The sequence below is a fragment of the Limanda limanda genome, chromosome 1 (genome assembly GCF_963576545.1).
Source record: "Limanda limanda chromosome 1, fLimLim1.1, whole genome shotgun sequence".
Lineage (NCBI taxonomy): Eukaryota > Metazoa > Chordata > Actinopteri > Pleuronectiformes > Pleuronectidae > Limanda > Limanda limanda.
The window spans coordinates 8,817,408-8,842,201 of record NC_083636.1 but is presented as its reverse complement, the minus strand read 5'-3'; the positions used below and the strand labels follow the sequence as shown (position 1 = coordinate 8,842,201).

The 24,794-nt window shown below is 43.5% G+C and overlaps 1 protein-coding gene across 1 annotated transcript in view; it reads right to left on the bottom strand.

Annotated features, from left to right (window-relative positions):
• Positions 1–2,077: 2,077 nt before the first annotated feature.
• Positions 2,078–24,794, bottom strand: part of arid2 (AT-rich interactive domain 2) — a 34,464-nt gene continuing 11,747 nt past the window's right edge. Inside the window, exons 4-21 of the mRNA XM_061072282.1 lie at positions 24,297–24,430; positions 18,868–19,086; positions 18,346–18,413; positions 17,436–17,505; positions 16,814–17,064; positions 15,117–15,213; positions 14,776–14,985; positions 14,461–14,625; positions 13,185–13,263; positions 12,925–13,059; positions 12,196–12,386; positions 8,855–11,136; positions 6,972–7,126; positions 5,273–5,411; positions 5,075–5,160; positions 4,567–4,690; positions 4,035–4,126; positions 2,078–3,732 (exon numbers count right to left, since the gene is read on the bottom strand). Coding sequence (XP_060928265.1) covers positions 3,621–3,732; positions 4,035–4,126; positions 4,567–4,690; positions 5,075–5,160; positions 5,273–5,411; positions 6,972–7,126; positions 8,855–11,136; positions 12,196–12,386; positions 12,925–13,059; positions 13,185–13,263; positions 14,461–14,625; positions 14,776–14,985; positions 15,117–15,213; positions 16,814–17,064; positions 17,436–17,505; positions 18,346–18,413; positions 18,868–19,086; positions 24,297–24,430 — 4,609 coding nt within the window. The 3' untranslated portion in view covers positions 2,078–3,620. The remainder of the gene's footprint in view (positions 3,733–4,034; positions 4,127–4,566; positions 4,691–5,074; positions 5,161–5,272; positions 5,412–6,971; positions 7,127–8,854; positions 11,137–12,195; positions 12,387–12,924; positions 13,060–13,184; positions 13,264–14,460; positions 14,626–14,775; positions 14,986–15,116; positions 15,214–16,813; positions 17,065–17,435; positions 17,506–18,345; positions 18,414–18,867; positions 19,087–24,296; positions 24,431–24,794) is intronic.

The following is a 24,794-nucleotide window of genomic DNA, read 5'->3' as shown; positions in this document are numbered from 1 at the left end:
TCTACTGCTTACCTTATAATCAAGGGTTACATGGAGGCTTGGGCAAATCCCACCTGACAATGGGTGAGAGGTGGGCTACATCCAGTTAGTCTGTCCATAGATTTAAAGACAAACAACCATTCATGCTCACATTCCCATCTACAGTCTGCATCTCTTTTAAACTGTGTGAGAAAATTGGGGTACCCAGAGAAAACCCACACAGACAGGCCCCTGGCTGGGATTCAAACCTAGACAAGACAACATAAGAGAACATCTCCAAATGGGCACAAAGAAAAGTCCTACATTCAGGTGACACAAGACATCATAAGCTATTCTCATGTTTTTAGGATAGCAGAAAACAAAATTAAAGTGGGTCCACGGAGGAGTCATCTCATTTAAAAGTGCACAAAACACTGCTGTCACAAGACGGCAGAGATACCACGAACACTGAGGAACATGCATGGAGGGCAAAATAAACAAACAGTGAAATCTCAGATTTTGCTTCAAACACTTGTTGTGACCCACAGCAGTCTGTCCACTAACACAGGAAGTTCTCTGACACGTAAAATGAAACACAAAATATGTTTCGGGAGCTGTGGGAAGTGGAACGCTCAGCAAAAGTCATAAAAATGCAATTATAAATGATAGAAACAAGGAAAACAAAAGGCTGAGCTTTGCCTGTAAACTGAGCTTGTGACGTCATAACAGACATGAGGGCTGTTTAAAGTCCTCACTACCAACCATGACAACTGAGTGATGTATATTAAAAGCACTGGCATCTGTTCAGATGTCTCCGAGTCAGCTCAGAACACAGGAGCCCTGGTGAGGCCTGTGAGAGTCTCCTCCTCTTTTGTTGTAAACTCAACTGAACATTATTAAAACCCATTACCTATATTGAAGTGGACGTTGCAAGTGTTGAAATCAGTTTCGTAAGTGTGTATTTGTACTACTACCAGTACAGGTGGAATGTTTCAACCATAGTCTGTCTATAAAGATGGAACGACATGACTGCTCCTCAAAAAGTAAAACCAAAACCCCTCGACGGCCCCCTGGTGGCCGACCACAGCTCCATCCCTGATCACTATTTTGCTGAATACTTCCCAATGTGTAAGATGTCAGCGTTCGTCTCCAGGATATTTTGGCTTCATTTTTTTTATACTGGGAAAAATTGTTGATCTGAATGTACCGTCTATGGTAATAACTATAACCATAAATCAGTTTCCTTCAGCTAGCTTCACTTATTTAATATATATTTCCACCAGTTAGCTGTGTTTAGGTATTCCATTAATTTATCTATGACTTTTAACTAAATATTCATCATAATCTTTGATTTCTTAAGTTACTTTTAACAACCTAACTCCGCACTTCACCCTGTAATATGAGCCATTTTAACAATTACTCTACCCAGAGCAATCTTTTTGGACCATTTAAGGTAAGTTATTGCCATTTAAATTAATCTATTACCTTTTGATAAGTAATTCATTAATTTAGCTACAGCCATTCATTTAAACCACTTAACATTAGACATTACCATGACCACATTTTTAACCATTAGCTATATTTTGACTAAAGTATACATTTATCAATACCCATTTATTGAAACCAATGTATTTTAGCCAACTACCTCAAAATGCATGTCTTACCTTTATCCATTTGGCGTCTTTTAGTTTTTCAACCGTATAGATTTAGGAATGACTGATTTCATCTATACATTACCTTTAGCTACATAAACATTTGGCAGATTTTAATTTAAACATGTTTTGACATACAAAGGCTTCCAATTATGACCTAAAGCATTTAAGACCATTGTTCTCTTGCATCCAATCAAAACACATGGTATTCCAAATATAACAATCAGCTTCATATATCAATTTATTTTTAATCAAATCTCTAATACAGTTTTTTCAAACAATCTGAACTACTCAGTCTTCTCAACACCACCCTCCACCCCAGGATCTGCACAAATAGAGCCTGGGGCACAAATACCCCTGATTTGGAATCTCTCTGAATGTGCTTCACTGAAAAGTCAGGAAAGTGGGATAAGCTTGTGGGGGTAAAAAAAAATAAATAAAAGGAAGAAGCGAGTGAAAAACCAAAGCAAAATGTTCAGTGTTTTATTTAAAAACTATAAACAGTCACCAAAGTAAATAAAGCCAATCTCTAACAGACTGTTAGGTCTATGTATAGTCACACATCCTACTGACACCGCAGAAATGAGGATGGTTGGGTCGCCCCGGTCAGATGCTAATACGACAGGCAGTCATAAATGTTACACAACACACGGTAGAGAGGACAGTCTGAGGACATGAGCCGGAATGTGGCATGGTATTAAGAATGAAAAAATAGTACAATAAAACTCCACACTATATTAAGATAGAAAAAAGTAGTGAAGAAAATATCATACCTGCACGTAAAGCAAAGAACACAGGAGAAAACCTGTATAAAAACTCCATGTATTTAAACCAATTTACAAATACAAAAGAATTTTGGTACGCGCACTGTGCCCGTACAATGACAAAACGCTTACAGTGGATATATGTCACTTGTGTGTGCGTGTTGAGGGGGAGGGTGTGTGAGGGAAGAGGAAGGAAAGAGAATACCTTCAATATTTTTTTTCTTCTACAAAATGACATGAGATATATTATTCCATACTCTTTCAGCCAGCAAAATGAGTTCTACAAGGTATTATAATACAAAAAATGTCACAGTTCCACAAAAAACTGTTTTCCCCCCTCCCTAAGCTTTACAGCATCAGTACCTTTGCAGAAGTATTTACAGGTTTTTAAGTACATTCATCCACTGCTGAGTATAGAATCACATTAGATACAAGTGACCAGGGATCATAAAAAAGCAAAAAAAAACAAACAAACAAAAGGAACATACTACTTTATTCAATCCTACCAAAGTAATGCTTCTATTACTCCACAGAGCAAGTTCTCCAGTGGCTGCATCGGCATGAAAGAGGATCTTCTTTATATATATTCACAACATATTTACAAGATTCTTTTCATTAATTGTAATGGTATTCATTTCAATAATAAATAAGTGAAAATATATTGACTCAAGTAAGAAAACCAAGCTACCAAGTTTCTAAAGAAAAAAAAAATCTCTGCGCCAGTTGCCTGCTGAGTCCTCCTCCACCCAACCCTGGGGGACGCCTCCAATAGCCCCGCCCCCTCTCCGCCTCCCGGCCCACCTGTCCTCTTCGACAGCCACTCGCTCCAACGCACACATCAGTTCACGGGACGAAGAGAAAAAAAATTTAAACAACAAAAACCATGAACAAAATGTGCTCGTGTTTGGGGTTTCGGCGGTAGAGTCCCTTAGGGAAGGAGTCGTAAAGAGTTCCCTCTGGTGGGCAGCTGGTGGAAGACCCCCGTGGCAGTTTTTGTGTGTGTGGGTTTGTGTGTGTGTGTGGATGGAGGGGGCGTTTGGAACACAGGTTGGCTAGGAGGGAGGTGAAGGGGGTTGAGGTGTGGCAGGCGCGGCAGGAGGAGGGTCTTTGTTGTGGATCCCGCCCTCTGCTTCCCCTGTGGACCCGCCGTAACCCGCTACGGCTCACCGGTGGCTCCTCCCCCTCTCGTCTCAGGAAAGGGATGGGGTTGGTGGGTGAGGGGCTGGTGGAGGTTGTCCTTTTGGCGTTAAGCCTGGAGCGAGCGCGTCAGTTCATAAAGGCATTTGGCGAGCGTGGTGGAAACCTCCATGTTACTTAGCGCGAGCACAGAGAGGTGCGTCTCATGCCTCTTTACCAACCTGAGACAATAGGAGAGAGAAAAGCAGAAACTTTAACCAACAGTTTTCAAGAAACATTGACATCTTCATTCAAACACCCAGGGATAAGCTAAATAAATATTAATGCAATTCAGAATGTAACTGTTTTTTTCATGTCTATATATCCGTTTAGGGGCAGAGAAACTAAAGGTTAGGTTGTTGTTTTCAAACAATGCTTAGGTTTTAGAGATTGTTCTTTTAAGGCACCTTAGGTCTTAATGGGTTAATAACGTCTTGACAACCAAAACCCCCGCAGTACACCAAGAAACCAGCAGGAAACTTACATGCGACCACAGTCCGAGTGCTTGGCGATGTTCTTTAACGTTAAGGCAGCAGTTAGTCGTATGTGTTTGGTCACTGGTCCCTCTTTCTCATCCTAGAACAAGCAAAAAACAATATATTCATGGATTCCAGTTTTATAGCAGACAGTGGTTCACTAGGTTTTACAGTTAATGACAGACACTTGTGGACACATGGACAAGTAAAACTAACATATTCTAATAGGGATAGTTACTGTACATGCTTATTATATAGGACAGTGGGTGAAGTAATTGTTTAATTGCACATACAGCCTAATGACCAATTGACAAAAACTGTATTCAAAGTTAGAGTCACAGATATGAATTCACTGAGGACCTGGAAATGACCAAACTCCTCCAATTACTTCCAGTCAATCCCGACCAGAAGGTGATGGAAACAGTGGGATTTAAAAATCTCCAGAGCAGCTTATATCCACCCTGACTAACCAACAGCTTAGTGAGTCACACAGGAGGGTGAAGGCAGAAATGTGGCTGTGGTCAGCCCTGTTCCACTCACAGTGAAGTCCCTGAAGACCAGGTTTCGAGAGCCTCTGCGTAGGGCCATGAGAGCTGCGCTCGGATGATTGACGATCGCTTTCGGTGCTCGCTGTGCCGGAGGACTGCCTGCCACTGGTGGAGTCCTTCAAAACACATCACACACACGCACATTAGTGTGATTGGTCAAATATTACCATTAGTACATTTCTTCCACTTTGACTTGGTCTGTGCTAATTGGCTGTGGTTTCTAAAAGGCAGAAGATTCCTTTTAACTATTTTTAAACTAGATTTTCTAAAACCAAATGAAAAGTGAGTCAGTTAGCTGAAGTAACAAATAGCCAAACAGTCAGATCGGCAAGATGGCTTCGTATTTCTAGTAATGAAAAACCTTCGTAGACATTTAACCATCTAATATTTTATTTGTGACTCTCAGTAAGTTTCAAGTGTATAAGTCAGTATCTAGTATAGTTTTAGGCATTAATCATGAATCAACATTGTATTTAAATTATTTAGAAACGTGTACGTACTGGGAAGAAGTCTGATTGGGACTTTGTGCCTGTTGCTCTTCTAACTTGAGTCCAGCCAACAGAGCCTCTCGAGAACAGTGCTTATCCTGGGGAACAAAGAGCAGAGCATTTTTCATTACCATCTTGTTAGAATTTCATATTGATGTGGTATTATCAGATCCAGGTGTGATCACACTACTGGGAAAGTAGGAGTCTTACTTGTAGATGTGTGACGAAGGACAGTCTCTGCCGGGGAAAAGGTTCACATCCCTCCCACAGACACTGGCCTGCATACACTTCCTTTCCACCGTGTTGCATTGCCGCGTGGTAAAACACCTGAGACGGCGTCTCAAACCACCTGGAGAACAAAAACAACAACATATCAGCACAAGCTTTACAGTGACTCAGCTCGGGCTGCAACTACTATGATAATTGATTATTCTGCCGATTTTTTTTTTTTTTGATGTATGGGATAAAAAGACAAAAGCTAGATTTGATCCTTTCTAACAGTTTATTTAAAAGCAACTTCCTGGTGTTCTTGTACGATGCTCTTTTTATATATATATTAAAGATATCTGCGACTTAATCATGACTATAATTCCTGTTTCATATATCTACAATTTAATTCTGACTAGTTCATAATTCAAGCTCAAGATACCTTACATTAAGTTTGAACTGCAGTTATCTGAAAGTCTAATTAAAGATGGTAATAATTCAACTGTAGACATCTATAGTGAGAAACACACACAAATGGAAACGATTTTAAGTTTGACTCTTAAGGCTCCTTTATACTTCTCCGTTTAAGAAAAAACGGACAGATAAGACCGCCCTATCCGCGTGGAATGCCCCCTCCGAGCGCCTCGGACAGCTTTTCGTGCACCTCTGATTTTTATAACTGTCCGTCTTTATTTCGGAGACCCCACGGTCGGCCCTTGCCTGTGATTGGTCCGCTAACGACATCATTTCCCTACAACGTCATTTCCGGATTTCACATTTCCGGACCTCAAACCTTCTGCTTCACAATTAACACAAACACAACTACGCTTCTACGATTAATGTGACGTGTGTGTTAAGCCAGCGGAGTTGTCTGGCTACCGGCTCTGGCTCGTTAGAGTACTGACGGCATGTGTGCACGGTCACATACGGTTATAACGAGCTTTCAAAACGGCGCTAGCGGGCTAGCTACCATGCTAACTGCGGTGGTAACAGAGCAAAAACCCGCCGTCACGACTTTAATTCCACTTCTATCATAACACTGTTTCTACAATACCGCCAGGTTAGAAGCAAAGACTGGGTAGTAGTTAGTGCCGGGAGTCCCTGCTGACTGTGTGTGGAAGCTGGGGTTGAAGCTAGCTGGGAGGGGAGCTAGCTAGCTTCAAGCTGTGGAATTAGCAACACAGTTCGGAAACAAGACCTGGCAACCGCTGCGCTAAGAAACGATTACATCAGCATTTTGACCTGCTGGGTGTCACTTTATTTTATTTAGCTGCCATCGTAGCCTACACTGTGTGCAAGTGGGGAGTAAGTAAATAAACAGAGTGGACTTCTTCTGAGTACTCGAGAGGTAGGCTTCTCCAAGCTTGTCTTCTGTTGCGCCACCTACTGTTCTGGCGGTGAATTGTTTTCAACACGGAGAAGTAAAAATGAAAGTGTCCGTCCGACCTGTCCGTTCGTCCGTCCGTAACGGATTACGGAGTAGCATAATGGAGCCTTTAATAGTCAAAATGTAATCACAAATATTGTAAAGCAGAGTTTTAACGAGTTAAAACGGAAAGAGGCAGAATGATGAAAACTTCAGTTACAATTTTACGACGTAAAACTAGTCGAAATGACGATAAAAGTTAATTCTGCCATTGATCCATTAGGGGTTACAGCCCCAGAAGAAGCAACGGCCGGTCTATGCTGCACCCACACGTACCGTTTACAGGACTGCCACAGACACTTGAAGTTCTGCCCTGGTTTCCTGCTTTGCTCTGGCGGTGCTGCAGAGGTTTGCTGTGCTGGGAGGTGAGGGTTGTGGTGACCCGCTGGTGCAGGCTGGGATACAGGGGGCGGGGATTGGGTGACGGTCAGCTGTGGGGAGGAGACACATCATTAGAACAAAGGGACTATGAAGGACAAAATCCACCATACATAACAGACGGTAGTAGTGGTCGGCATAAAGATTAAACAACAGTTGCAAATAGAAACGGCCCAGCTGATACATGCTACACCACAAGAACTATGTGGATTTGTTGACTGAGATGTAACCTCTGACTGTCTATTGTCAGAAGTTGTTCTCCCAGTAGCTTCACTATAGGAGGTGGGTATCGGTGAGAGCCACATGGTCTTAACTGGCTTCACCTTCTTAACCTCCAAACATCAGCTCATCGCACCCCCGACCTTCAAGCCACAAGTAGCATCGTACAAGTGCATCAGTTGTTGGGTTTAATTTTGGAGATTAGTTTTCACTCGTCTGCTCTTGCTTTTTGAATTGTGCTTTCCTCGCAGACGTGTGATTGATTTTGAAGCTTATCTTCTGGACTGCAGACGCCTCAACAGTCACAGGAACAAAAAGGGGGAAATGAGATTCTTTACATTCAACTGACGATTATTTTCAGTTGAGCAATAAATAGCAAACCATTTCCCAGAGCAACACCAGCAAGTCGCGTCCTTTCTTCTAACAGTATTATGTAAATTAACTCATGCAGATGTATATTCACAGCACAGGTCATCAGCTTTAGAATGTCCATACAGCATGTGTCATAACATGCATGTAGTAATAGTGTAGCATATATATACCACTGATTTATAACAGCGAACATCGTCACAGCTTTAAAATATTGAAGTCACGGCAAACTAGTACATTGTTCTATTAACTCAACCAATCCATAAATGTGTGCCTGTGATCAAACACACACGCCAGCGCACGCAAACACACACTTCTGTCTAACAACATGACTCCAATCCACGAAGCAGCAGTAACACAGAGGACTATACAAAACGATTACTCTAAATAGATGGAGCAACACTATAACAGCAAACATGGAAGGATTCAGATCCTGCTGCTTTTGAACAGAATCATATACAAAACACACAAACAGATTTTTACAAATTATGGAGGAATGGTTGAGTACTTGAAAATGTTTGTTATGCAACCTAATCTCAGAATCAAACACATGAACTATATCAAAAGTACAAAGTGTTTCTCAGTTTCTGACCACCAGTGGCAGTGTAGAGCAACGTTCTGGATTCTGGCAGTGGGTACGAGTGATGCAAGAAAGCCACAAGCTTCACATAGGTCTTATGTGTTCAGTGCGATGTCTTACACATGAAGCTCAGCTTTAGCGTTACCCATTACAATGATTGTAAATGTGGACGTCACTCTGTCTTAATTTGGGCTTGTTCTGCTCTAGGTCATCAGCGCATTAAGACAGAGGGAGGCACTGAACTAAGAAAGCCAAGAGGTTTCTGCTCAGCCTTGGTGAACAAATCCGATGTTTGTTGTATCAAGATATAATGTTCCCTCTATATAAGATTGCGAGCGAAGTTATGGCTGAATCTCCCCCAAAACCACAAATCAAGACCATAAATTACAGTATCAATATAAATTGGTCTAATTAATGAGACATTCGGCGTAATTGAATGTGAATAAAACCGTTTACTATTACAATGCCGCGGGAAACCTTTAAACTGAACAGTAAAACATTTGAGTATTCACAGAAAACATAAATGGCTTGGTAATACTCCCCCCTAGTGTGTCTGGGACATATTGTGTATTGCATGTCTGTCATCAGGTCACACTACCCTGCAGAGACTCACCGTCGAGCCAGCTGCCTCCATCGCTGAGCAGTTCCTCTGCTGAGTGGCCTTCTCTATTGCTACTTTGGCTACTGTGCTTGGGTCTGTTCCTGCTGGCACCGCCACCATGGTGGCACTGCTGCCGGCGTTGTTGGGGTCAGTGATGGTGATGATCCGCACTCCCACTTTATTGGGGATCCCCGAGGATGCTGCGCTGCGGTCCTCGCTCTCGGCCGGCCTCTTGAGGCCTCGAGCCTCAGAGGCCACTCCATTTGAGGGAGAGGCAGCAAGACTCTGGGAGGTAACAGAAACAGTGGGGGGGAGGGAAGAGTTGGGGTGCAGTTGCTGTCTTAGCACAGAGTGGCCGAGCATCAAAGGTCCATTGGTTAATTCCGAGGGAAGCCTATTGCCTACTGCCTGGGGTCCATTAGCGAGGCGCTCAGCCTGCTGGGCTTTGGCAGTGTCCTGCTGGGGGGGAGGAGGACTTGGGAGAGGAGGGTCCGAGCCATGACCCTTTTCAGAGGGGCCCATCTCCCCGTTCCCCAAGTACTGTTTGGAAGCGATGTGATTTGGAATGTTTTTGTTTAAGTTGCCAGCACTGTCAACCCGATCAAAGTCACACACTCCGTTGACAAGAGTCTTTTTGGGGTCGGTGTTGCCCTCCAGAGGGCTGTCCAGGCCGGGGGAGAGGGCCTGCTTCCCATTCGCAGGGTGACTCTCCACTGCCGGGCCATTGAGAGACCCCTGGCTGTTCCCTGAGTGGTATGGAGGTAGATTAGACTCCATGCACTTCCGACCGTTAACCAGCTTCCCGCCTGCCGCAACATCGCCGTTACTGGTTTTGCCATTGGAAGAGTCTCCTTCCGCCAAGGAGGAGTTCTCCATCACCTCTATCTTCCTTTCGTGAATGTGAAGCCCCGTAGCATCCTTGGCCTCCTCCTCCTTTTGACAAATAATCTTATCTCCTCTAAGGGGAGCTGGCAGTGGCGGTGGTGTCGGGGGAGCTGCTGGGGCGTGGTGGGGCACAGTTCCAGTGGAGAATTGAGGAGGGGAAATGATGGGAGCCACAGCAGCGACAGCAGGAGAGGTGGTGAAGCCAGTGTTGGGGACCACGGTGAATGTGACTTGTCCAGCTGCCGTGGGGCCCTGGATGATGGTAGCCGCCCCTGGGCTACTCGTGGAAATTAGCTGGCCTGGCAAGAGCTGAACCGTCTGGAGGGCTGGAGCTCCTGTAGCAGGGAGCTGGCCAGAAACCAGTTGGACATTGAGCTGCTGAGGCTGAGGAGAGGGGTTCTGGGTGCTGTAGCCTGTCTGGTAGATGACCTGTGGACTTGAGGCCATCGTGCTGTTGGGAGGGGGCACCTGTGGAGCCGGTAGGATGAGCTTTCCTCCCGGCGTAGAAGGCCCTCGCTTTGGAAGCAGTAGCTGTTTGATCAAGCTGGACTCAGTGGAGGTAGGTTGAGAGGGTGGAGCTTGGGAAATAATTTGGAGCGGTGGCTGTTGTTGATGCCGTTTCATGGACAGTGCGTGGCTGACAGTTTGATTGGACTGGGTGCTGGAAATGGGTGGGCAGGGGCTGGAAGCAGCTCCGGGCTGCCCTGCTATCTGGATAGTCTGGGCAACGGGAATGGCGGAGGGGTTGGCAAGAACAATCTGGTGTATGGCGGGGTTGTAGCCGGGGCTCTGTTGGGGGTTGGGGCTTACTATTACTACGCTCTGCGCCTGCTGCTGGTTGGGAGACGCTATCGTGGATGCATGTCCACCCGACTGGTTTGGCGCTGGTTTGGGTGCGATATTCTGAAATGCGACACGTGACGCCTGTCCAGCCCCCACCTGAATGGAAGAGGAAGGCGCCGATGCAGTCTCCATCTGGGAAGCTCCACCAAGGGGAGAGGGTTGTGGCAGGGAAGGATGCTGGGCGATTGGAGGGCACACATTTTGTACCCTGGTGGTGAGGATATGGCCCTGCGGTACCTGCTGAAATAACGTGACTGGCGTCCCGGTGGGGAGCATGGGGGAGTGTTGCTGTGGACTCTGGGGGCTGTGGTTCTGAGTGGCTTGTACCGACATGGGAATCTGGACCACTGGACCAGGTCGGACCTGCTGTTGCCCCATTGCCAGAGGATTTGGTGGTAACTGTGGAGACAACTGTGGGGAAACCAGGTGGCGAGAAACAGTCGGGTGGCTTGAATGGAGAGGTTCCTGTGCAGTCAAGGCCATGGAGGGGGCGGCAACAGTAGTGCTGAGTTTGGGTCCTAGGGCCCGGACAAACGTCGGTCCAACAATGAGTCCGGGAGTTAAGCCTGGTTACACACAGAGAGAGAGAGAGAGATGTGTTCATGTCTGGTGGCAAATTTTTCCTAATTTAAAAACAGTCTTTTCTAAACAGACAATAGAATGTGGTGAGTTTCGATTCATATTTCAGACTTGGTAGGTATGTTTTTGCAATGTGTATTGTGATTATGTAAAGGAATATAAATAATGTGTCAACAGAGCTTCAATTAATGAGTTACAGAAGAAGCCAATAACTAAAACTACCTCATATGTGGCACATCATACATACAACAACATCAGAGGAAACGAAAAGCATCAGGCTATGAAATATTTTGAAACTGGAAAAAAAAATCTAGTTGAATATTTACTACTGCACCAGTGACTCTTAATTAAACGCAACCCTGCTCCCTAATCAGTACTAAGCAGGTCACATTTGTTGAGCTTGGTTGATTTTCTTGCTCTTTTTAATTCAAGCTAAAATGACTGAGGGTCACATGATTCTCAAACCTGGACGACCTGGATCCTCCTGTATTCAATCGTCATATTTATTGTTTCTTTTTGAATTTGAGGTGTAGAAAAGCAAAACATATATCTTACATATCCCCATTACTAAATGTCCTGTGTTCATTTCTATACGATATAGATAAAGTCTAGCTTCAAGCTTTTCCATTTCCCTAGCAAGCTCCGCCAAGTAACTTCTTTCACTTTGATCATTTTCTGAGTGTGTTTGGCTTTGTAAATAGTTCAGCCATCTTGGTCCCTGTGGTACCAGCTCGGCTCCCTCTGTTACACTGCCAGGAACCTTCTTCCACACACATTTCTCAACTGCTTTTCCCTCCACATAGCATTCAGCTCCTGACATTTTGCCCTGTCCGATTCACTAAATGTATTGTGAGTTCAACATTTCAAAACTGAACCAGGAGAGAAGAAGAGTCAGCATCTTAGGTGATTAGGTGATTGCACCAAACCTGATTACTTTGATTCACTCATAGTCTCTCTAGCTAGATCACTCGCTTAGAGTCTGAATACATAATCACTTGGAAAAAACTAAATGAAATAACAAACAGGATTAGTTCCACTTGTTCTACCTGATGATGGGGCCTGAGGGTCTCCAGGTGCTGGAGAAACTGCTGCCGGATGCTGCTGCGGAGACTGCTGGTAGTACAGCTGGATGGGCAGGGGGATTGACCGTCGCCTTAGCCCTACCAGGAGGATGTGAACCTGGCCGTTGGTCTTGGACTCGTCCTGCCGCCGCATCGTGTGGTTGGGGAACACAGTCCTGTGGTGGCAGAGGCAGTTAGAAGATTATCACAAAGGGGGAAAAAGGATTTAAATGTTAAAAGGGGCAGCAACAGACCTGCACATTTACTGGCTCTGTCCCAACTATTTAGTTCACATTTGTCTCATCACAATATGAAAATGTAGGTCACAAATGTTCTGTTCTAACCAGAAGGTAGAGAATTTAATCAAGGAGAAATATAGAAGAGGTGCTTTCTTGTAAAAAGGATTGTTTCCTAAAAAGACATGTGTGTCTAGGGATCTGTTGTGAACTAATGTGGCACAGGCTCATCAGTTTATTCAGGCCATACAATACTTCCTGTTCCATAATATACACACGTTTTAAGAACTGCGTAAAAAACACAAATAACAAAAACTGCTTTCCCTTCCTTGTTTTGGAGTGTTCCTGGAGTATGATTGTCATTATCCAAACTGAAAACAACTTTGCTTTGCTCAGGCTATAGCTCAGGCTTTGGCAAAGTGAGAGGATTAACTACTTGGGAGCGACGCACCAGACGAGGGAGGAAAAAGAGACTCACCGCAGACATTTGAGGAAGCCGGTGGAGTTCAAGATGTTGCTTCTTCCCATTTTACTGCACGTGGCCAGGTACTCCGAGTACATTTCTGACCGAGACACGGAGCCCTCAGAGTTTGTTTCAAAGTGTGCGTTTAGCCTGTTGGAGAAACATGAACAGAGGTTAATCATCCACGCAAAATATAATAAAAAATATTATCTCTCACTATCAGAAATGACATTTAAACTGTATTCTACAGATATCTATGCAAGAATGAATCTTACCACTGCAGTGTGAATTTCTCCCCGTCTAGTTCAACAATACCAGATGGTGGTTGAGTGGATTGAACTGGGACCCTCGTTACTGCAAAGACAACAACAGGATCAACATTCAAGGCTTCTGTATAATTGATTTACTGGTGAAACAAAGCACTGCAAAGCATAAGAAAACACAGTCCATTGATTCAATAGGTGTCAAGCTTGTGGTGCTCCTCCAGCTGTCCACTAGATGTCAGCACACTGACAGTTTAGTAGCCTTGCATACACTGACTGCACTGGAATGACACCTCACAGATTAGGCAGGTTTAAGTCCCACCAGGGGTCACCTGTTAATTCACACACTCCAGGTGCTATGAGACCTGTGGAGAGCTGCTTTAATGCACCTGTCCACACACACAGAAAACCAACAGCTGTGTATTTGAATGGTGTCTTTTCATCAACACCTACAAATAACTGCTCACATGTTGTCTTAGTTACTTCTGGATATCCTGTTTCAAAAACACTGATCAGAAATGTGTGCATTTTTGAGCTTGATACAACGAATACAGCACAAATATTAAATCTTTTATACCAAAAGAATTCAGGAAATTGTTGGCATAATTGAATAATGTATGAAAATAATTATAGATGTAAACAATCAGCAGCCAGTTGAGCCAGGACCGGGCAACGAACATGACAGACTTGATTGACACAGCACTGGGCTCCATGTTGGAATGTTGTGTTGCTCAGCAACAGGTGAGTTTATAATCTGAAAGTGAAATATTGAAAGCCGACAGAGATTCCACATTTGTTGACTACGGACTCTTTACAGTGCCTCTGGCCTGACGTGTATGATTGAACAACTTTTAGCCTCTGTTGGCCCAAAACACACAGAGTCAAACGCAAACAGTAGATTTATTGCTGCGTGTGGACTTGTTGTCTGTTGCCTTATTTACATTGGCTTTTTAAATCTTATTTGCATAGACACACCTCTTCAGTTGTGCCATCTGGGCTTTAGGAGAAGTCAGAACAAAAACAAAAGGTGTTTTCTTTTATAAATGCTAGATGTAGATTTCTGAAGACACTAAACATTTCCAGTGGAAAACAGCTGTTCAGAAAACTCATTAAAAACTGTGTTTATAAGTTCTGAGACGCATGGAATTCCCTCGAAAATGCTAATTTAATGGATAAATAAATGAACCATAGTCAGCACCGGGATACTTGAGCTTGTCTGACCAGTTACACTCTACTCAAATCACAACAAAGTGTTCCAAAGTGTTGGAGTAGAAGTAAAGACACTCACCAGGTGCTGGTGTTCCCTGCACAGGGGCAGGTACCTGCTCTACCAGCTGCGGTCGAACCTCGGCTGCCTGGTCAGCGCTGGCCTGATGCTCGATCAGCCGCACCGCTGTTAGGGCGTCAGGTCCAAACGTGTGAAGGTCAACCGATACCAATCGCACTAACAGGTCTGACAGGAGAAAGAGCAATGCCCAGAGGTTGAAACACAAAACCACATTTCGGCCATTAAGCAGAAAATTCAGCCCAAACCCAACAAGAGCAATTCATCAATAAAAGATTTCAAGGGCAGAAGGAGAGACTAAGTTAAAAAAAGTCACACCTATGCTGTGGTCGACGCAGGCGATCTTGCTGCAGGGAATCTCTCCGAGCTGGGCCAGCAGGTACAGCACCTCCAAGGAGGCCATGAGGAGCATGAGGTCAGGCAGGGTGAGGAGCATGATTACCTCCCTGTACGAGTCCTGGTCCACATACTCGCAGATTAGCACCCCGTTGTCCTCTGCCTTGCTGAGGTTGCCCAGGATCTCCATGGCTGAGGACACATTCGTATTAAGTTCCTTAACATACCATCCATGACAAGTTAACCCACTGAATATTTATCACATCGATCCCAGAGAGTGCCCAGCCTAACAAGTCACTATGGTGAGTCACCAGACAACTCACCTCTCATTTTGAGGAACCTGTCCCTGGACATCAAGCATTTGGTGATGGTGTGAAAGATCAGGTGAGTCGTCCGAAAGTCAACGGGATCCAGCTGGAGCTACAGGAGGTCAAACAAGGTTTATTTCAATGATCACTACAACTAGCGAGACAGCAGGCAACAACTGCAACATTTTTTATAAGTATTTTAGACACTGATATTCTAGGCCGGCTGTGAAGGAAACACTGAATATAAACTAAACACAACCATAGGAGAACACTTCTGTTACTTAATTTAAAAAGCAGGTTGAATGTCAAAAGGCCAATGTCCAGCAATAGGCATTTTGACCCAGTTTTACTATCCATTCATCTGTTCCAACAAATCCTAAGACATCTGTGCTATCTGTGACCTGGGAGACCCCACGGTGGAGAATACCTGCTCAGACTGTGCACCAGACTGACCCCATAGCAAGTGGGCCCATTGCCATTTCTGAAAATAAACCAGTAGAAAAGCTGTCGGCTGATGACCGAGGTTGGCGTGACCTGTTAATGAGGGTTGATTCATGTGATTCCCCACTGAACATGTTCGCAGTTTACTCACATGCCAATCAGAGTGACTTAATGCCTGTCTCAGCCGCAGGAATTTGTATTTGACAATTTATAATGTTGGTTAATGGTTAATAATTGGTTAATGAGCACTGATTATCAGTAAAAAAAATACAAAAATACATCCTAAAATGTCTTCTTGGTCCCAACATACAAAGTGCCCCAGTAGGATTTATATTATCAGCATTAAGACGTGACACAAGGCTGTGCAGTATTGGATCTGTGTAATGTGCCCTACACCCAACCATCCAATTAATCACTTCAAAGACTGAACTGATTGTATCAGGGACCCAATGCATACAGTTTCTAAAAATAGATACAGGACTCATTTACATGTATTTGCTACCAGTAAATGAAACTCAAATTGAAGAGAACCCATGTGATACATTCACTCTGACTGAACAGTCGTCATATTATTTTTACCAGCATTTAACGTTTTCGTTTTTTTAAAGCTGAACTAGAAGTAGATGGGTCTGAGTTCAGTGTGTAACTGCTAATAAAACCTTTTTCAGCTAAATGAATATGTGAAAACTAAAGAACTGCTTGTGAGTGCAGGTCCTCATTTCCTTTGAAGCTGCAGCTGCATTAAGCTTATGTTGTAGTTAATGATATGCGCAGAGGCCTGGTCACATGTGCTAATCATAGCTGCTGCTAAACAGACAGTATTTCTCTCAGTACAGCCTAATACACGCTGCTTCAACAACTGGAGAAAATCCAGAGTTCAACCGACCAGCTGTGCATAGTTACTGTTGCCTGGCTGCAGTTGTGCCACTCAGGGGAGGCGCTTTACAAAGTAATGGATTAAATCTGTGCACACCGCTGCAATGAATTAAGTAATATGCTGCTTAGGTTTTTTCCCCCCCGTCAGAAGAGACAGATATCATACATCAACTGAAGTGACTCATCTCAGATTCCAATTCCGTCTGTTCTGGAGGAGGTGGTGGCTCAAGACAAGACACTTTAACGTGTCACACTAACCTACATTCGGATACAAATCTTCCTCAGGCAGTTTCACTTTTACTCCACAACTGAACTGACCCAGATCCTGAAGATCACTTATACCTGACAACATATTTTGAAGCATTGAACAACAGTTTTCTGAATAGCAAACCCACCTCGGCAGCCACGTTGCCCAACGTGTCCAGTCCGAGCTGTCGGAGTGAGATGAGGTTACAGTGGGCACAGAGCAAAAGGAAGCGCAGGCACGTTCGGTTGGCCGCTAGCAGCTTGACGTTGGTTTCCTCGAAGGACAGGTTTCGCAGGATAACGGCAATCTGCAGCACCCGCTGGGCCTCCATGTCGTTGATGCCCGCCCGCCGCGGCGGGTGGAAGAGGCTCTCCCAGCGCCCGACGCACGACGTACCATCTGCAGAGAAGAGACGGGGGGGTGACTATGAGCTCCGTGCCTGATGAGGGTGTGTGCACGTGTTGTAACAGGGACAAAAAACACAGTAAAACCACTTCGGTTCTTAAATATGGCACATTGCTTTGTGTTCTCATTAAGATGTCAAGTCGTTGTTAAAATGTGAAATACTCTGTGTATGCGAGGTTGGAAAACGTCAACAAAACAAATCCCAACTCACAATAGAGGTATAACACAATAATGTAAAAAGAAGCAACAGTACACAAAACTCTACACTCTCAAAAACAGCCTCATTGCGGTCAGTAAAATAACATGGAAACATTGAGGTGTACTCTTTTACACTTTTCTCTTATTTTACCACCGTGTATGTTTACCTTGCGGTTGACTGCTCTTGTCCCAGATCAGCTCCCTGACTTCCCTGTCCTCCACCACCTCCTTCCAGAACTGCAGAGGGACAGAAGTTGTTAGCATTTAAACTCCGTCTAAGAAAATGATTACAGCCATAGGGAGCTACTTTAAAATTAGACCAACATGCGACCTTCACCAAACAATTTGCCCACGGCTCAGTAAGTCCATTTAAAGCATACAAAATTGTATGACAAGTGACAATATAAAAATGGCTGCAACTCGAAATTATCTAACGCTGCTTTTTCCTGAGCCCAAGGAATTCCCTGAGAAAAAAAGTAAATATTCACATTTGAGAGGCTGAAACACAAAATTTGTTGCCATTTACTTTTTTGTCAAATCAACTCACTGATAAAGTGACAATTTAAACTCTTATCACACCATTTTATATTTTCAAGAACTAAAATACAACATTTTCCCATAGCCAAGACAACCACATGTTGTCAGAAGCCTGCGTAAGACCAGACTTCTCTTTGATAACCCACATTAAAGCCTCTTGCATTAGCATCACACTGCAAGATGCGAAATTCCTACTGAACGTGACCTCTGACCTCACAGCCAAGAGGACAGAGCTGAGGACCGAGGATAAAAGAAACAGCCCAATGCAGTATTTAAATTGCATCATTATTATTAAGTCATGACTTGACCACACATCTAAACTGGGCCGAATTCAAAGCGAATTGATCTTAACATTCTGTGTGAAGATGCCTGAGAGAAATCTGCTCTGTGAGGAGTGATAACCAATCTTCACACTGTACAAAGTGTGGTTTCTTAGTGAAAGGAGTATTTCATTTCTATCAGTAATACTTAAATTAGACACATTGAACATGAACTACTTACATAACACACATAGATAGAAAAAAAAACATTTAACTTTACCCTGATAAAGTCCCGGGAGGTTTTCTCCTTCCAGTCTATCCCGAATACCGCGGAGAAGCTGCCTAGCGCTACAGAGGGAGGATTAGAGTAGAGGATTAGATTCACTTTTACTTGTATATATTCCTTGTTCTTCGATTCCCAGTTGCCAAATTATATGGAGGTGGTGCTCAGTGCAGAGTGCCACTGATCCTAAAACAAAGAGGTGAGAAAAGGGGAGGGCCAACCCCAGGGGAATTGATCTTTTCTAGGGTTGTGCAATTCAAAAGAAAAGCAGGTTTCCCTCAAGAAAGTTCGGATTACAATGATTATGATGAACTTTGCACACGTGAACTCAAACAACCATTTCGATCATATCATAGCATTTTGCTGTAACACAATAAATAAGCAGAAAATCTACATTTTAAAAAGGTATAAATATTACAAGGTTTCTTTGAGTGGTGAAGCCTAAATAAATTATTTAAATCCCTAAATAGAAATGACTGTCTCAAAAGGACAAGCTGAGGTGAGGAATCGGGAACGTACAGTCGTCGAAGACGCCGGCGTGGGCCAGCAGCAACGTGACCAGTTTGGGGTCCTTGTCCAGCTGCATGGAGTGCTTGCTCTCGTTGGAAAGCAGCGTGCAAACGTTAACAGCAAAGTCCACTTCGTTGGGTAGACCCGAAAGGAGTGACAGCACCAGTTTGTTATAGTCACACGGTGGAACGAAATCCGTAGACAGTCCATAGCTTTGGCGGAGATAGTCTGGAGACAAAGAAAAAAAAGAAAACTCAGGGTTATTATACAGACGTATTGGACAATAAAATATCAGCTATTAACATGTTAAATTTAAGAATTGTTTAGGTTTGAAATTAAATTGAATTTAAATACAATTTAAGAACAAACTTGTGATGCAAATACACACCAAAAAAAGTGAAAATATACTTGTTCCAAGTAAACACGTTCATTTCAGTTCCACTGTCTTCTACCAAGTCTGAAATGCTTTCATACATTTCCCCATGTTCATAAACTAGTTAGAGGGCACTAGTTCAAAACATAAACAACAACAGACTTAAACACAGCACATATCAGAAGTGATAAATCTTCTGCAGTCTGGTTGTGACCAGAGAAATGCGCCTAATAAATATATAAGACCCATAGAAATTTCCATTAGTTTAAAAACTGAATGTAGGACTTTTTATAAAAGGACCTGCAGCCACCCTGATATACAAATACATATAAGTGTGATGAGTGAAATGTCAGACACCTACAAACATTTACGGTCAAAAATGAGCTACTGAAAACATTCTAACATACATTAAAGTTTGGTTAGGAAAAAAGATATGAATCGAAATTAAATACTTTTGTAGAACAGGGCTTCTAAAATAGATCAGACATGTGAATGGCAAAGGACAAGAAGCAGTGAAAATAGACAGATAACCCCTGGATGTCAACGTCAAGATCCCATATCAGATCGGTCACATTTTTAGGTCGGACTCAGGAAATAACAGATTTATCTGCAAGACCCACATCCGTGATTTATACAGTTCTTTTGTATTCAAAGCAGATAAAAGGAGCATCACACCATCATCTAGCAAAGCAGACGGAGGAGAAACAGCAGGTCGAGACACTGCAGGCGAGTTAAGCATCAGCCACAGAGCGGAGGTGCAGAAGAGGAGGGAAATCCCAGTTCTGTCACTCCTCCTCTGAAGACCTACAGCCACTTCAACTCAGATTCCTCCTTCAAGTGAGATTAAACCAAACAGGCTTTTGTCGGGTTAAAAATGATCTTTAGTTCCAATGAGTCTGATGAGCCAAGCCTCGTCTGACTGAGGGGACGTGAATGTTCGGGAACTTTTAATCGTGTTTGCCAGCGTCTCAGTCGTCTCCCCATGATTGGCTTTTTATAATTAAAAGACGCCTAATCCTTAATACTAAAGAGCTGTTTGTGTTATTATTCAGCGGCTCTAAGTGACAGATAATCCAGTCTGTGGAAGTGCAGTCATTGTGTCAACGATTACCCACAATACTTCGCTGTGCTACAGTTCGATTTGCTGCTATCAATCACTTTCTGTGCATAGGCGCCAGTTTTCCGTACAGGGGACATTTCAATTTGGTGCAGGATTTTTGGAAACCGCTGCCTCTGGAAACCAATCATAAAAAAGAGAGGAGTCCCACTGAGTGAATTTGATTTCCATGCTGAAAATGTAATTCAGCAGAGTTGGCCATTATAGCAGCAACGGCTCCAGTCAGAACCTGCACGTCTGTGCTCGTCCTGCAGCGAGACGCCACCACTCAGGGGGACAGAGGACAAACGTGCAACATGCTATGATATGACAGACCAGGCTTTATGAGCACTGTAGGATTTCTAAAGGTGGTTTCCAATATTCAAATAATTAGACATCACTGAACCTGCCAAGCCAACATTAAACCACTTTCACCTTGCTGCCCTGCTGTATAAGGGTTACATTTAAAATTCAGAGGCTGGAGTACAGACAGACCTCATTTTAAATGTCATGCAACAGAGTTAGACTAATTAATCAGCCAGGCAAATACACTAACTGCTATTACCCTACTTCAGCAATATAAGCTCCGTGTGTATGTAGAGGCTGCAGGACAGAAACTGGGTTGGTTTTGTAACATCATTTTTTCCCGCCAGAGTACAGACAAAGTGTCAAATTATATGAATGTCACAATCAGAATGCAAATTGGTCACAATTTTAATATATATATATATATATATATTTAGAATCTGAAGAAGTTATGTAAAAAAAAAAAAGTAAATCAACGTATTTTGTGGAATTATCGAAACTTTAAATGTTAATATTACTATCAGCCATGAAAATCCAGAATTGATCAATAGTAATCACTAAATCCTACTCGTTATTCCAATGAGTTTTGCAGAACTATAATAAAGTATTTTAAGTACTCTTATGCTGCTTATATTGCTATTTGGGTTTCAACCTACAGTAACTTTTTTGTCCACTTGGGGACAGTGAAAACCAGCTTTGAATACAGCACTTGTATGTTGTCATCTTTAAGTAAACAGTTGTGTATTTATAGCAGCAGCATTAGTATTTATCTGAAGGTGTATATCTGGTCCCCTGGTGAGCACTGGTACAGACTCACCCTTGATTAGCTGAACAAATAATTTATCAATTAGTGCTTCCATGACTCAGGAGGTAAGGCGGGTCGTGCACTAACCACAAGGTCAGTGGTTCGATCCCAGGCTGCTCCATTATGTGTGCCGAAGTGTCCTTGGGCAAGACAATGAACACCAAATTGCCCCCCCCCCCCGACAGTAGTGCTGACAGTGTGTGAGGATGTGGGTGAATGACAACTGTACGGTAATGTGCTTCTAATGATCATCAAGACTGGAAGTGCTGTGTTATCATTTTTAACCCGACAAAATACAGACAATTTAATACAGGCATGCAACACCTGCCACATACAAGCTGCTTGTGATCCGCTGTTAATATGAATTAAAGCAGCTTTAATCTTTAAACCCAAATACCCTTACAAGCCACAGACTAGATTCACCACTGTTTGTTGTGCGTCTGTTCCCAGCGCGGACATGTGTCGGAGTCAAACAGCTCAGCAGGCAGCGGGCTGACTGCCAGAGAAACGAGCGTGCGACTGAAGGGCTGCAGGCTCGGATCTAAACTCAGGTGGAGGGGGGGGGGGAAACAAGTGCTTCCTTCTTCCCTTCATCAATAACCGCTGTCAGGACAGTCAATTACCTCTGAGAGAAGCTCAGCGGTCATCTCCACAACACTGTGAGGCTAATGGACACCTCGCGTTTACTGCGTGAGAGCACGATCCGACAACACAGACAAGAGGCTGGCCTTGGACCGCCGCACAAAATCATTTACTTTGAAATACGACGTGGTTACTCGGAGGCTGCTCGTTCATCATGAAAAAAATTATTCAGCAATGATTAGATGTGTGGAGACAACTTGAAGGAGAAGGAAAAAAGGGCCCCGGCAATTACAGTATTCTTCACAGCCTTGGTTCAAAAAACGGCAAGGTGAGGACGGAGTTACATGAGTCACAGAAATAAAAGTGATACATGGTCAATGAAATGTGAAGGCTCTTGAAGAGGACAAACAGCAGAGTTGAGCTGTAACAAAGGGACCCTGCTTGGGTTGTGAAAGGACAACAACACAGAGTCGTTTTCTCCCTTGCCTCTAACTTTTCCAGAATCATGTGAAACCAAGCTTCACTGAAGCGGAGAGAATCGAAAGCCTCTTTGAGGCCGTTGGGATGTTCAGATGTTTGGTGCTGAAGTTCAAGCGTACCTGAGTCATGTTGTTATGAGTAAAAAAAAAATAATCACCATGGAGATTGTGTGGCAAAAAACAGCAGGTGGCGCATACAGCCAAGGACTTAGAAAACAAGTCGAGCAGAACAAACTTTAGAGCACTTCTGAAAGTACCCGTGGTTAAATAAAGTAATCCCATACCTTCTGAGGGGAGAGTCCACATCAACGTGCTTCATTTGGAGGCGACACAGTGGTAACGTGATCTACCTCAGCCCATCATTAACTGGCTAAAGCCTACAGTTCACACGCCACATGGGGCATGACGTGACGTGCATAGCCAGGACATCAGGGTTAAAGTGACTGGAACGATCTGGATTTATGATCCGACCTCATTGATTAATAACTTAAATTAATGTGATCGTCAGTTTGTGTGAAGTGCGACAGGGGCAAGGAGACACAAACCCAACGAGCACAACTCAAACCTGACAGGCACTCTACTCCGTTATTAAGTGTCTGAACTTGACCCCTGTCTGATGCAGTTCATGTACTGCTGCAATAAGAGTGAGCTATGGCCTGGTCCCACATACGCAAACGGATCAGTGACGAACCTTCGCCTTACATTCACTTCAGATCTGTGAGAAAGAGTAGGTGAATAAAACATTAGCTTCAAGTGGCGACGCAAATCGCAGCGCAACTCACATGGAATTCAACTTTGATACGTGTGGCCGAGCCTATTCACACTCCAGTGCAAAAGCAAATATTTCTCAAATCTAAGTTGGTACACTATGTCGAGCAAGGGTTGCACATCTAGAGAGGATACGACAAATGAAGCCGACATGTTTCAAATGACACGCTAAATGTTCCCTTTAAAAACACTGCTCATGTGTATCTTAGGCCGGACAGCACAGATAGTCATCAGTGACAGGACACCTTCGAGCAGTCGGGGGAGATAAAAAAATGATGACCAGTTCTATCTGGATGTGGACATGGTGCCATTCAAAGCTGTGGACAAGACGGGATTTAATACACTGATGCCCTGTACGATCCACTAGTGTTATAATGTAATACTGTTTTTTAAAACGGTGTACATAGCCCAGAGGCTGGTTGGAGTCTACGGTCCAGACTGTGGGTCATGATTGTGTTAACAAGATTGTGATTTTTGGGAATATCAGCCCCTCATTTCTCTTTTTGTGTAAGCCTGACAGCAGCTGTTTGAGCTGGGTCTGCTTTAGTTGCGGGGCGAAGTTTCACATTGATCCGCGACACAGCTACTCAGACGGTTCTGGGTAAATGAACAAAGCACTTTCATACCTCTCCCTGCCTCTCAGTAGAGCGCTGGCAGCCACTACTAAACAAATGCTTGCACTATATCTGTCACTAAAGTAGTTAGCCACAAAGCTAACACACAGACCGCTTCCCTTCCTTAATTATACTCTTATGAAATAAATTCAACCGAAACAAAAAGCTGTTGTCAAGGCTTGTTTCTATTCATAGACCTGACCTGTGGGCCGACCGGTTTCCCATGAATCTAACACAGCTCTGATGAAGCGATGCCTTGCTGTAATCACATTTACTGAAGTGTTTGCGTTGGCCAAGGGGGCGGACAGAAAGAGACAGAAGGGACAGGATGAACTTGTGCATCTGAAACGGAGTGAGACAGAAAACAACAAACAGAGAGTGAACCAGTGCCCCCACTGAGGGCGTCTCAGCCTACCTGATACAACGTGTTGCTGGTAGTTGTAAGAGTTGGGAATTGCACCGATTGGAAGAGTGTTTTTGGGATTCCCCGGCTGCACTTCTTCATCGTCCTCGCCGAAGTGGTGGACTTTCTCATACTTCTCCAAGTATCTGTAAGGGAGGGAAAAAATAAATAGACCATGAGCCAAAACTAGCTTGGAATGAATTTGTGCTCTACATTCTTTCAAGGACTGGAGGGACTTATTGGGATTTGTGTCTTGAATGTATGCAGGCACAGTTCTGTGTAGTGTAATCATCAGGTTAAAGTTCTATAATACCCCTTGAATTTATATATGAATTTTGTTCCGTACTTGTAAAGAAATTATTGCTACAATTATAAAGGGATAAGGGACATTTTTTTTTATAATTCGGCAATTATATGAAAAACATGAAAAACACTTTAAAGAACTGAGAAATTACACTGAGTGTGCGTTTCAAACCTTTGTCATTTTACTTACAACTGCATTTCAGCTCT